Source organism: Protomyctophum bolini (assembly GCF_963924005.1).
Source record: "Protomyctophum bolini genome assembly, chromosome: 5".
Taxonomy (NCBI): Eukaryota; Metazoa; Chordata; class Actinopteri; order Myctophiformes; family Myctophidae; genus Protomyctophum; species Protomyctophum bolini.
This window is the reverse complement of record NC_137866.1, coordinates 30,525,533-30,539,505: the sequence shown is the minus strand read 5'-3', so window position 1 is coordinate 30,539,505 and position 13,973 is coordinate 30,525,533. Positions and strand designations below refer to the sequence as shown.

The 13,973-nt window shown below is 42.5% G+C and overlaps 1 protein-coding gene across 1 annotated transcript; it reads left to right on the top strand.

Annotated features, from left to right (window-relative positions):
* Positions 1–408: 408 nt before the first annotated feature.
* lactbl1a (lactamase, beta-like 1a) lies at positions 409–13,159 on the top strand (the record flags this gene model as incomplete). The annotated part of the gene is made up of 6 exons (XM_080762876.1): positions 409–514; positions 3,457–3,563; positions 3,901–4,058; positions 4,978–5,198; positions 9,434–9,539; positions 12,181–13,159. 6 exons carry the CDS (start codon positions 409–411, stop codon positions 13,157–13,159), a joined length of 1,677 nt encoding a protein of 558 aa, XP_080619002.1.
* Positions 13,160–13,973: the final 814 nt, after the last annotated feature.

Genomic DNA, 13,973 nt, shown 5'->3' with positions numbered 1-13,973 from the left:
TGCTCAGGAACAGCGTCTCTGGAGTCTGAACTCCACCAATGACAACTCTTGCACTGGTGACTCAAGAACCAGGTGATGATGTGAGGCATTTTTCTTCTTTTCCCCCCTCTCAGGTGAGTCCGTTTTAGTGGTAAATTCGGTTCAAAGTGAATTTCAAGAGGTAGTAGTTTGAGAAAGCTTTTTCTTATGTTGTAATTTGCAGTCAGAATGAAATGTATATATATTTTAGTAAATGAGAAATGTGTAAATATGATAGCTTCTGAGTTTAAAAACACACCTAAACTCGTGAACGTGGGGCTGCCCATGAAGAAAATGGACAGTGAATTATAGATAGTGGATTCATTGCTCTCATTTATAATGTTATCCACTCCTTCTTTGTAGCCTCCTGCTATTGTCCAAAGTGGGAAGATGAAGGTCAAATGGACCAAGTTGGGTATGGTGGTCTTCTTTCTGATCTCTGTGGTCATGACTGGTTGCTTCATATGGCAGTATCGCATGCCAAAGATGATGATAGGTAAACACACACACACACACACACACACACACACACACACACACACACACACACACACACACACACACACACACACACACACACACACACACACACAGACTTAAACTCCTGTGCGGGTTCCTTTAAAACAAGCAATCATACACTACTGAGGTCCCAGTAACAAACCTGGAGCACATAAACTGTTCCCCCAGCTCACTGAATTTCAGGGCTTTGGGTTTACCTTTTTGAAGCTGACAAGAACCACTTTTTGACATTGGCTTCCTTAGCATCTTTAGTGTAATTGCTCGTTTGCAGGGTGGCAGTGGGATGGGATTACACAAAGCTGGACGTTGTCACAGCGAGGATTACCATTCCTTTTAGAGCAGGCATTAGCAGGTAGTACTGTACTGTAGATTCTGGAACTAGATATCTGACACTAGACCTTTAAGGAACTAGTCGACTACTCAACTAGTCGACTAGTAAATCCACTATTCGACCTTGTTGGTACTAGTTGACTAGTTGATAAGGGGGAAAAAAAACTTTTTTTTCCTTCTCTCTCCCTGTTTTTGTAGGCCTCAAGATCAGATAGATTATAGTTATAGTCACGAGTGTACACCGTTTTTGTACAGCTATTATAAAAAAAATACATAATAGGTAGGCCTAGTTAAACAACTAGTCGACTAGTAAACTAGGCAACTAGTAAAAAATAAGTAGAAGTGAAAGGCCTAGGCATCTGCTATATGAATGTCCCACTCTCTTGCTCGCCATTGCAGTCAGTAGACTCACTTCCAATTTTCTGCCGTAATATCAAGACTCATCTCCTCAGACTCCCCCTCACCCCCTATAGCACTTCACTCTCCCTGTACCCGTGTAGTGCGTGTACCCCTTCCTTCTGCCTCAATTGATGCTACGGTAGCAACTGACCAAGAGATGCCTCGATCGTATTGTAATTTAGATGGCATATTTATTTTAGACAGATGCATGGTCTTGCAAACCTAGTTTATTGCATTACACTGTCTCTCTGCATTCTATGCATGCGGTTGTATTTACCTTGCTTATTGTAAGTCGCTCTGGATAAGAGTCTGGTAAATGCCTAAATTGACAATTGTAATAGTATCTCCAATTAATATATGAATGAATTATAGTCTATTAACAAATGCATGTTTCTCATACAATGTAGGTAGTAGATCTGCAAAATAACTAGTGTCTGTCAAATAAGTGTAGTGAAGTAAAAGTACGTACAACATTTTCTTCTGACATGAAAATATAAAAAAGGTTGAAATTGTACTTAAAGCTGCTATAAGCATAAGCAATAATATGTCAACATTTTAATGACCCTTTTTATTGTTTGTTATTCAGCCAGCCAGCAATGAGTAAAACGCTCCCAAAAAATGTAGTCTCTGTGACACATCTAGGGGCTGTAATCTGCATTCAAAGATTTTCCTAGAAGCTTTGTCATTGGTCGTTTTGCCTGTCTACTTCCTGATTGGTTAGTCATTGATTGAATGAATTTACTGTTTGAATGGTAAAGATTGCGCAAATAAACGGAGACAGAAACGTTATCAAACTATCAAGGTGGGATTCCCAGCGAGATATACCATTACAGCAGGGTTCTCCAGTTAGCGGAGCGCCCCCTTGTGGCCCCTGGAATTTCAAAAGAAATGGGGGGGGGGGGGTCCCCAGATATAAATGGCTTTAAATGGGGGTCAGTAGCCTCTGCATGTCAAACTGGGGGTCCTTTTCAAATCTGATCTTGCCCTGAAAATTCATTTTCAGGGCAAGACCTTGACCTCGTGCGTGCCGACTCGGCCCCCAGCCTGGTACCCTAGTCAAAATATGGCCCTTGAGGAAAATGTATTGGGGAACCCTGCATTACAGAATGGTAAAGAATGGTAAAGATACATGGAAAAGTCACATGCAATTTGGAGATATAGCCCAACCAGTCTAAATCCAAAATGACGAGGGGTAAAAATCACACTGACTAAACAGAAAATGACTGCTTAAATAAAAACGTTTCTCGTCGTCTGGGTCGAGGGAAACCTAACTTACTGACCAACCAGAGAGCTGCAGGCCTGCCTGTCATTCTAGAGTGACAGAACAGTTGCTTGCACAGAAAATATCTGATTCACAATCACAACTTGAGTGATCCGAGACTAAACCTTACATTTATTTATAATGTACACAGAACCTAGACTTATAATATGCTAAGAATGAAATGACAGATGAAAAGTATTCCTGTAACCAAATAAATTCTATTCAAACCAATAAGTTATAACATGACAACTGAAGAATAAAGTGTTTCTTAATGGACTTAGTGACAACTGACTGACTATACTTTGTATACTGTAGAAGTGAGTAATAATAATTAAGTTAACTATAGAGAATAAATTAAGTAAGCTAGATATTTAGGTGAACGGATTATTTTAAGATGACAAAGACCATTGAGAGCAGCCGTAAAGGGCTTGACATTAAATATTAAATAACACCTATGCTTGGAGGGAAGATTCTACAGAAAGTATTTGTGGATAGTTGAACAGCTGTGAATCTGGTTGACCATACAAGCACCTAAGTAAGACTGGGGGTTGTAAACACACTGCTGATCAGTGATCTCACCACTAAGCTATGGAACCTCAGCGTTTGAGGGGTTGAAAAAGGACACTTCTGGCTGAAACGATGACAGAGATACATCATCATTGTGACCAGGTTTATTTATTTTTCGACCAATGGCAAAGCTTCTAGGAACATCTAGATGTGTCACAGAGTCTAATTCTTTTGGGGGAGCAGTCTATCCATTGCTGGCTGTCTGAAAAAAAATACGTTTTTGACATATTACTTTGCTTATAGCAGCTTTAAGTAAATTAACGTAGTTACTATCCACGCCTGTATGATATATACCCTGTATGACTGATTTGATATGATAATGATTTACAGTGTAAATCATGTGCTGTTCCATCTGCCTGCAGAAGTGACTGTAACAGAGGAGGTGAAACAGGAACCAATGTGCCCTCGCTTCCCCGAGCCTGTGCGAATTCAGCACCCCATCAGTGCGCTGAAGGAGGCATTAGAACAGGTACGTGGAATAGTGTTTCCTAAAACAGTCAGTGGTTCTCAAACGGTTTAATGTAAAACTTTTTTTTTTTTTAAACAAATTAAATTAATGTATTGTGTGGCTGCAAGGACCCATCTGAACATATTTTGTGCCAGGTACTCCCAGAAGAGAACATTTATGTAAATAGTTTTTCTAAATTGTTCAAAGATTGTCTGAAACTTTCAAGTTTTTCAATATTTTTGATTATAACAATATAAAAATACAACAAAAATAAAGTAGTGAATACATTAATAACAAAAATAATAATTAATTACATATAGTTTCCTTTCTTTTGTATGTTGTTTATATTCCACAACAGGTAGATGCCCTCTTGAGAACAAGCATTGACAAACGCCAGCTACCAGCAATATCTGCCATTGTGGTTCTGAATGATTCTGTTCTGTGGAATGGACATTTTGGCAAGAGGAATGGAAGTGATCCCTCTTCACCTCCACCCAATGAATACACTGTGTACAGGTGAGCTGTCTGTCTGTCTGTCTGTCTGTCGGTCGTATCATTAAACACAGAGGGCAGACAGTTACACACACACACGCACACGCACACACACAATCTCAGCTAGGAGTTCGCTGCAGTATATCCACTGCCTTGTATCAGTGAACCCATGAAACAATCAAATATAGTACCACACATCCAGGCAAATGTCGCTGGCCGCCTAATTCTTATACGTTCAGATATGTTATTATTTACAAAAGGCTTTAGCTGGAGTCAGAGCTGAGCTCATGGATTACTGCAGCCATCTACACCAAAGCCTTGGTCATTTAGCACAGTTACATATAGTGGATCATATGACCACGCACACTTACACAGACTGAAGCACTTACTCAAATTGAGGCGTCACATTTCCGGCGGGGCAGTAGAGATGTTGCATGCTGATAAATCAGTATCTAATTAAAATGAGTATCATAATCCGAGTTGTACACATTATCTAACGAGTTGTACACATTATCTAACGCCAAACAATTTAATTACGGCAAAGAGGCTTTTGTCCTGATGGAAAATAAAGCCTATAAAAATTGGAGGGTAATGTTGGGTTTTTTGGGGGGGTTTTCTTTACTTTTTAACATATTAAAGGGTTAGTTTAAACCCTTTTAATAAAAGCTGTAGCCTAGGAAATACTTGGCATTAATATAATTGTTGCAAAGGTATTAATTGATTGCCCGAGTCCCGTGGTGGGAGTCCTGCTCATGGTTTTGGTGAAATATTAATCCATTTAGACTCGAGGACGATTCTACAAATGTCTTCTATATACAGTAAGTCCCTCCGACATACTAGCATCATGTCCAGGGGGTGTACTACAGAAACAGGGCCATGGGGCCCTATGGCTCGGCAAGGCTACTTACTTAAGGACACATATTTGTATCCTCTCCAACTGCAGGATTGCTAGCGTCTCCAAGATCTTTCCAACCCTGATGCTGTACAAACTGTGGGAGGAAGGAAAGGTGCAGTCCTTGGATGACCCATTGGAGAAATATGCCCAAGACTTTACCATAAAGAACCCACTGGGGGGAAGCCAGGGCCCAGAACCCATCTCTGCCAGGGCCCTCGCAGCCCGTTTCCCATCCCTCACCCTACGCCGCATGGCCAGTCAGCTCTCTGGTAAGAATTATACCAAACATGATGTTTTTTATGTCACATGATTCCAACACAGTAAAATCCCCCAGACAGACAGCGCTGAGTGTACAAATCGAGCCAAATGCTCCTGTGACTCTAAGTAGACTGTTTGCAAGGCCAGCCTGTTCTGTTAATTGCCAGGTGAGGATATTACAGTGAAGATGGGGGACTGGGAATTAAAACAGTAATTAAAATGATATGGAATACACTGAGTGCTTCTTCCGTGCAACTTCATACCAAAAATTATTATTGATATGATTATTATCACTGTGATGGCGAATGAGGTGAATGGGGTCTCAAACCAGGTATTGACTCCACTCCACTACACTCTCTGTTAAGGACATGGCTCCTCATCTCCCAGTATAGCATTTTACTTGACCCCGGCTTACATGAATAAAGAGATAAGCTATTATTAGTAAAGGGCTTGTTGTGGCTAAAGATAAAGCTAATCATCCCTCTGGCCTGTGTGCCTCTCAGACTGGACTGGCAGGATTAAAAGAGGTGGTCAGGACAGGAGAAACCCTAGAGGGTGGCGTGGGCCGTGGCCATTTGTAAGGACATCCTGAGTATTCATTTAACTCTGAGTTATGGAACCGGAAGAGTCAACCCTCAGAGTCAACGTCACAGGTTCAGCTTAAAGGGAAGGGAACCACTTAGCCAGTAGGACCAATAGAGAGAAGGGAACCACTTAGCCAGTAGGACCAATAGAGAGAAGGGAACCACTTAGCCAGTAGGACCAATAGAGAGAAGGGAACCACTCAGACGATTATGTCAGCCAAGTTGGCACGATTCTTATTTCTTACGTAGAGTTCTAGAGGTGATGGAAGGTTTCCACTGACATTGGTCTCGTAAAAGATCAAATTAGTCGTCTTGTCCTAACCAAACTAGAAATGGACTCTCTCGAGATGCCAACTTGCACCTTGCACACAAGTAGGCCATGTACAGTATGGCCTACTTGTGCGCAAGCAGAGGACACCATGAAGTGTGCTCCTAAAGCTCTCTGCTGCTGTCTGCGTACGACTGCTGCTCTGAGTCCCTATAGAGCTCTCTGTCTGGGTACGACTGCTGCTCTGAGTCCTAGAGCTCTCTGCTGTCTGTCTGGGTATGACTGCTGCTCTGAGTCCTAGCTCTCTGCTGTCTGGGTATGACTGCTGCTCTGAGTCCTAGAGCTCTCTGCTGTCTGGGTATGACTGCTGCTCTGAGTCCTAGAGCTCTCTGCTGTCTGGGTATGACTGCTGCTCTGAGTCCTAGAGCTCTCTGCTGTCTGGGTATGACTGCTGCTCTGAGTCCTAGAGCTCTCTGCTGTCTGGGTATGACTGCTGCTCTGAGTCCTAGAGCTCTCTGCCTATACGACTGCTTCTCTGAGTCCCTATAGAGCTCTCTGTCTGGGTATGACTGCTGCTGAGTCCTGCTGTCTGTCTGGGTACGACTGCTGCTCTGAGGGCCGATTCATACTCATATTTTACCGCTGTTTCGGCGCTGTAGTGCCAAAATGATTTCGGCTTGTCAGAAAATTTCAGTAGCACCGAAGAGACGACTTTAGGACGGTACCCGCCCCCCCCCCGAACCTCAAATGACGTCAAATTGTAGGCTCTACAGCGCCGAACCGACTTTTATTCGGCTCTAAAATAGGAGTATGAATCGGCCCTGAGTCCTAGAGCTCTCTGTTATTCTAAATCCTTTAGATGCGTTATTGACCTTAAACCATCCTTGGTACCTTAGTTACGTCACCAAGAATGGTGGTCCCTTATTGGCTGTTGGAGGACACTGACATACATACATACCCTGACATACTTCATCAAAGTAGACATACTTCATCAAAGTATGTCGGGGTAATGAACAATGAAGTATGTCGGGGTATGTATCATGTTGGTGTCCTCCAAGCTTGTACCAACCTGAGAAGTACTTTACATTTTCGAGCATTCTATGATTTTCACACGGAAAAGCGGCTTTTACTTTCCCTCTCCACACGCAAGCAACTTGAAGCAAGTTATATGAACAAACTGACAAAACGCATTATAAAGAGGCATAGGCCTATTTAGGCTACACATGACATTGGCAAGGCGCCGATATCAAAACAAAACATAAATTATAGGCCTATTATACAACAGCGCGCTTGGGCTCGGCGACCCCCGGGTGTTGTATGGTCAATTGGTCATCATCATTCATCATAGATCCCTCCCTCAGAATCTAATATCTAACATTAAATTGCAGCAGCATTCAGCAGTTCAGTTGGCACGGCGGCCATAGTAATTAGTAAATACTATATTATTTCTCACTGTAATAGTGACTATTAGAGAAATAATATAGTTAAATAGAAAATGCTTTACCTTAAACCCCAAATGTGCTCTTGCGCTCCGGGGTGGTTAATCCCCTCATCATGGCATGAACACCGCTGCTGGTGCTGCTGTTGTTGTTTTTGTCCACCTCCTCCTCCGACGACAACAACTCCACGACAACGTCCACTTCAACGGTAGTAGCAGTGGCATTCGTCCGAGTTGTCCCCTGCTGAACACTGCTGCTGCTGCTGCTGTTGTTACTGTTGTTATTATTATTGTCCTCCTCCTCCTCCTCCTCCTCCTCCACGACATGTCCTCTTCAACTTTAGCACTCGTCCCCTGCTGAACACTGCTGCTGGTGCCGGAGAAATTTAAATTTGTGCGTAAAGGTAACCGGAAATAGCGTCAGCAGCAGAGCAGAGACGTGAGACGATGATATATAAAAAAAATAATCACACCTGTAGTGTAGTTTTACTAGTTTAATAATACAATTTATGTTATCCTCCAACCAGTCCACTTTTTTTATATATAAATAACGTGACATTGTTATTATTCATATATATATTTTCTTTTAATTTCCTTCCCCCCCCCCCCCCCCCCCCCCCCCCCCTCCTGTTCGAGGGGGGGCTGTGCATGGGGGTGGGGGTGCTTCAGCCCCTTCAGCACCCCTACTTCCCTCAGCCATGAACCTGACACTGCAACAAGTAGGAATAAGTGGCTTGCTTCACATTATTTTGTTTCACAAAATTGTGAACTTGTTGTGAACTCAATACCGCCCCATCTGGCGGAGTCAGGTGATGCAAGGTTACCTAGTCTAGGCAGGGGCAGGGCTTTTACCCTCTTTGAAATCTGAACTCAAAGACAGTGGAGGTATTCTTTTTAAAGGTATATTCAGTGATTTAACTTAATTCAAATATCACTTATTTTTTTGTTTTGTTGTTATAATCATCCCTACTATAGAGTGTGCTGACCATATAAGGAGTTCCTCCCTGTCCCCAGTTAACCCCTGGGCCCTGGGGGTCAAAAAACCGTAGGTTTTCGCTTTTGCATCCAGAATGGCTCTGATGATTTCATGTTGAGGGAATCAGCAGCTGTGTGCCCTAGGCCAAATGTATCCACACTCTTCCTGGGCTGTGTGTGCTCCAGTTCCTGTTGATTTCATTGGATATCATTGGTCAGGGGCGTCATGTTTCAATAATGATCGTGAGTGCTCAAAGTGAGGGCAACAGAACAAAAGCCACCTTATTAGCATTTGAATGCCCACGTTGGGCGGCCCAACACCTCTTGCCCAAGCGCCCCCGTAAAAGTGTGTGACTACGTGACATTTTGAGCAGGGGGAGGCGAAATTCAGTCTTCATAATACGTGGGACGGTGGGTGCATATTGGCTTATTATTTTAACCGTGGGTGTTTCAGCTACCAGGCACCCCCGGAGTCTCCGCCACTGTCATTGGTCATCTGACCAGTTTCATTGGCTTTCATTGGATCAAATCGACAGGAAGTGGAGCACACACAGCCCAGGAAAAGTGTGGATACAAAGCAGCTAGCCCTTGACTTGTTTCTTCTTTTATGATTATGTATGATAAAGTGTACATTAAGTAGGCCTATATTTGGCCAGCCACCTCTTATTTTTTTGCTGCTTTCGCCTTTATTTTATATCTTTTATAGAGGGACAGACAGTAGGCTGACAGGAAATGGGGGAAGGAGATGGGGGAGTGACATGCAGTAAGTCGAACACTGCCAGACTCGGACTACCGGCTGAGCCACGGCCCAGGCTCAGTCACCTCTAACATGTCCATTGACTACATATAAGAACTTATTTTTTCTCTCTTTTTTTCCCCTCAAGAATATGAATATTAATTTTTAATTAAGACATTTCTTCCCCACAGGATGAGGTCAGTTTGCTATAGTTGTACTACTAAAGTGGAATGTTTTTTTTTCAGGGTTACCCAGAAGACTAAGGGCCACCAGTCTCCTTTGGGATGGAGATACGCAGGCAGCCCTGGACTTGTTGCAGGATGATGTCCTTGTTGCAGATCCAGGCACCAAGTAAGACTCGTCATTTAAAAAATACTTTAAACCACTTAATGCCTAAGCCTAGTAGCCAAAAAGTGATCCCGGACATGTTGAGTACACCAACATTTTATATTAGAAATGTTTAGTATGGGTCCCCAGCATGTAGAAACTGCCGGATGCTAACTTGCATATGTATGCAATTTTCATAATTGGCATAATATCTGACCATACATTAACAACCTATAGAAGGCAAAATATTCAAAATTTCATTATGCTTTATCTAGCATGTGATGTGTTTTCATGATGCTGAATCCATTCCAAGCATTAGTTTTGCAAAAAAAAAACACTCATTGGGCTTAAAACGGCCATGCCCACTTGTGCTGATCAATTTGTGATGACGGTATTGGCCGTTTTTAGCCCAATGAGTGTTTATTTGCAAAACTAAGGCTTGGAATGGATTCAGCATCATGAAAACCCCATAGTTTGACATGTCACATGCTACATGAAGCATGATGAAATTTTGAATATTTTGCCAACATTATTGACTGATAATGTTGAGAGCAGATCTACAAGCTAGCAATGTGACACATTGCAACAAGTTAATTGTGAGCTTGTAGATTTTCTCTGGGTCTTTTGTAATCTTTGGAATGTTTTACCAAAAAAGGGACATTGAGGTTGAAAGTTGAAAAACTGTATGTTAAATTAAGTATTTGTCAGGCAAACACAAAGGAGGGAGCGCACACCTGTGTTGATGAGGTGCTGACCACAGCAGAGATTATGTTGGGAAGGATGAGGACACACAGTTCTTATATCACCACGATGAATTTTTTTTAACAGAAACTTAATGCACACATGTGTGCTTTGTTTATTGTACTTTTCTGGGGTGGATAATTACCCAATACTGACACGTGGCCAGAGAACATACTATATCAATTCAATATAATATAAGTTAATTGTGCACATTCTTTTTTATTATTTCATTATTCATATTAAATATTTATATACAACTACAATATAAAAAATTAAAAAAACATTTCTGGGACGTGTACGCTGAGAAATATATACATACATGATGGCCGCAAACAGGATCTATACGAGCTTGTAGATCTGCTATTTATTTTACATCATGAAAATGTGGGCGCAAAACTTTGAATATGTATTCTTTCAGAACTAACATTTTTAGCTCAAATATTTGCTTCTTGGGGGGGGTCCCTGGAACAACATATTTTCAGATTGGGGTCGTGCCAAATTACATTTAAGTTTTGGTGTTCCTTCACATTAAATAGTTTGAGCACCACTGATACATATAGGTTTTTATGAAAACTGTCATGAATCAGAAGACATTTTTTTAAATGTTGACCTTAATGGATTAATACATGTTTGCATCGAGGCTAAGAGTTGTGCAGCCTCAATGCCTCATCCTCCTCAACAAAATAACTATTAATCGTGACATACACATGTCATCATACACCTAACTATTAATGGTCCATAATAACATGGGAAAATGTAACGTTTGGGTTCAAATGTATTTGGGAAAATGTAACATTTTGGTTAAAAGTTATAGCTAAAGATGGATACATTTGTATGTATGTGTCACTCCTCAAACCACAGATCATGCAGAGTGAAGTGCATTAGGATAGTATGGATTATAAGTTGATGTTGTGAAACACAGCCTAAAAGCTCCTCCCTCGCTATACCTTCCAAACCGCCCCGGAAAGCCCACCTGTGCAGGACAGCCTTCCCGAGTTGACTTTGTTTTAACTCACTTTGAATGTTTTATTGCTTTTTTAATTTCTTCACACATGTAAAGCATCTTTGATTAGGCTATACTTCGAAAAGCGCTAATATAAATCCCAGATATTATAAAGATTACTATAAAATACTACGCAAGGTCACATTGTTAACAATCATACAGTTTGTTATCAAAACAGATACACTGTAGTTCACACACAGCGAGCAATAACATGGATTTATGATTCAGTCATACTACTGTTTCAAAGGGTACAGAAACATATCAGCTGAGGCGATAGTGTACCTGATTATTAGCACAGTTTATTAGCCCCTGGTTTATTTATTAACTGAATTAATTTCAGTTCATCTGTCTCTGACAACGTTAACATGCTATAAATCATTTCTTGAACAGACTAATGCGGGCAATGTATGTAAATAGAGAAGAGAATGTGTCATAAAATACAGCCATATATTTACTCGAATGTCATCTGGGAACCAATCTCAATCTGTAATACAGCCATTATTACAAACACTTCACATTTTCATACAAACATCCGTATTGTGGAGAAAACTTTTGCTGAAAATAGCAGATTGTAGCAGATGGAGGTTTTAGTGGTTAAGGCAGTTCAGTATATTGTTATATATGTAGGCCCACCTATCACATTGTTTTCCCAGAGTATGTTCTGGTCTATGTGATCGAACATTTATACTTGTGGCTAAGGTGGCAATATGAATTATGAACCAGACAATGTGTTACCTGTAACAGCCATGTTTGGCGGCAGAGTTTGTCCATGATTGACACCTTGCAACCTCCTTCAGAAGCAGGCCACTTCAGTGTGCTTGTGGTGTTTGGTATGACTAATAATCAGCACAGGTTTCTCAGTCCTTTTATCAAACCCACCGTCACTCAGCTGTGATAACGATTCTTATTCTCCTCCCTCAGATGTCACTACAGCAATGTGGCCTTTTCCCTGTTGGCCAACGTTTTGGCCCCGGCGGTGACGGGCTCGGACTACGAGAGCTGGGTGGCAGAGAACGTTCTGCGCCGTCTGGGAATGGAGGAGACGGGTTTTGACATCACGCCGGCCGTTCAGCGCAAGATGGCCACGGGGGTGTACAGCAGCGGACAACCGGCTCCCCTCTACAACCTGGGCTGGTACCGGCCCGCGGGGCAGATGTACTCCACGGCTGTCGACATGGCCAAACTGACCATGGCTCTCCTGGGGGCCTACAGCAAACCCCTGCTCCAGCAGGAGTCCCTCAAGACTATGTTGACCCCCATGTTCCGCTGCCACAGTGGCTACTTCGCCAATGCCACCGGCACGCCCTGGGAGATCAACGAGCAGCTGGGCTACGACGTGCTGAGGAAGGACGGGGATATGGACGGCTATGCCGCCACCCTCTCTCTGGTCCCGCGCCTCAAGCTGGGCCTTGTGGTCCTGATGGCCGGGGTGCGGCCGAAGGACCAGGACGTGGTGCGCGAGGCCTACAGCCGCATCATCCCCGCCGTGGAGGCGGCCTTCAGGGAAGCTCGCCGCACGCTCAGGCCGCCGCCCAACCCGACTCCATACTTGGGTTTTTTCACTTACAGGAACATGACGTTCTACCAAATCAAGGCGGATTCGGACGGGGTGCTGGTCATGCAGCAGTTTGGCCCGCAGGTGGACAGTGCCGTGCCGGCCAAATACCGGACCATCCGTCTGGACTTCCTCCAAGAGAGAGTGTTCAAGGTTGTGTTTGAGGGCCAGTACCCCTGCAAACTGAAGGTCAACAGCGCCTCGGTGTCGCTGGAGGCGCAGGACAGACAGCTCTTCAACTTCTACCCGTTCAACAAGAAAGGCTTGTCACCGGGGTTCGACTCTCCGGGACTCAACACTTACCGGGTGAACCGAATACCTCGTAGACCAGTTTTTACTCAATGAAGCTACTAATGTTTCCATTGAGCAAATGTAAGACTGACAGACTTTGAATAAATGAGTGACACTGGACTCGCCCTTACAAATGCCTATATTTGAATGTGGCTTATGAACGGAAAGTGATGGTGTGAATGTTGTTTTTATACAGTGTCATATCGGGATGTTCTTTGTGTGTTGAGGCTAATGAATTTATATGGACTCATTACTTCTATATATTTTACTTCCTGATGATTATTATAATGCTTTTTATCATTCAGTTTAGTCTCTTGTTAATCTTCAGCTAAACCCAAACACAACATTTGTGTGTTCTATGAATATGTTTACCAAGTAGAGGTTAGACATTGTGAACCGTCCTTTAAGTGCCTAAAATGCATCCTTGCAAGAGAAAAGAATCCAGGTGCGATTGTTTAAGCTCTGCAGGTGAAATGTCAAGTGCTAATCCATCTATTTAAGTCGCCAACACTGAAATAAACCAGTGACGTTGCACTGCTTAGCCTAAGCACTGCAGTAAGCATTGGTGACAGTGTTGTAAGTCTGTATGACACAAAATACTGGAATAATGAATATAAAGCTCATACTTGAAATCTATGTGTTTGTCATTTAATTCACATTATAGCTACATCTTAAAATGTGTGTTTCTAGGCCCGCATTTTCACATTATAGACAAATAACAGGACGTTTGCCCAGTATCCACTCAATTGAGATTTCTGTTGATCAATACGGCATAAATAATTTGGGCTGTTCACAGCTGTAATAATTAAAAGGGCGACCATCTCTAAGGCATCTAGAAGTCTACATATAATCCCTTTTGGGCGGTGGG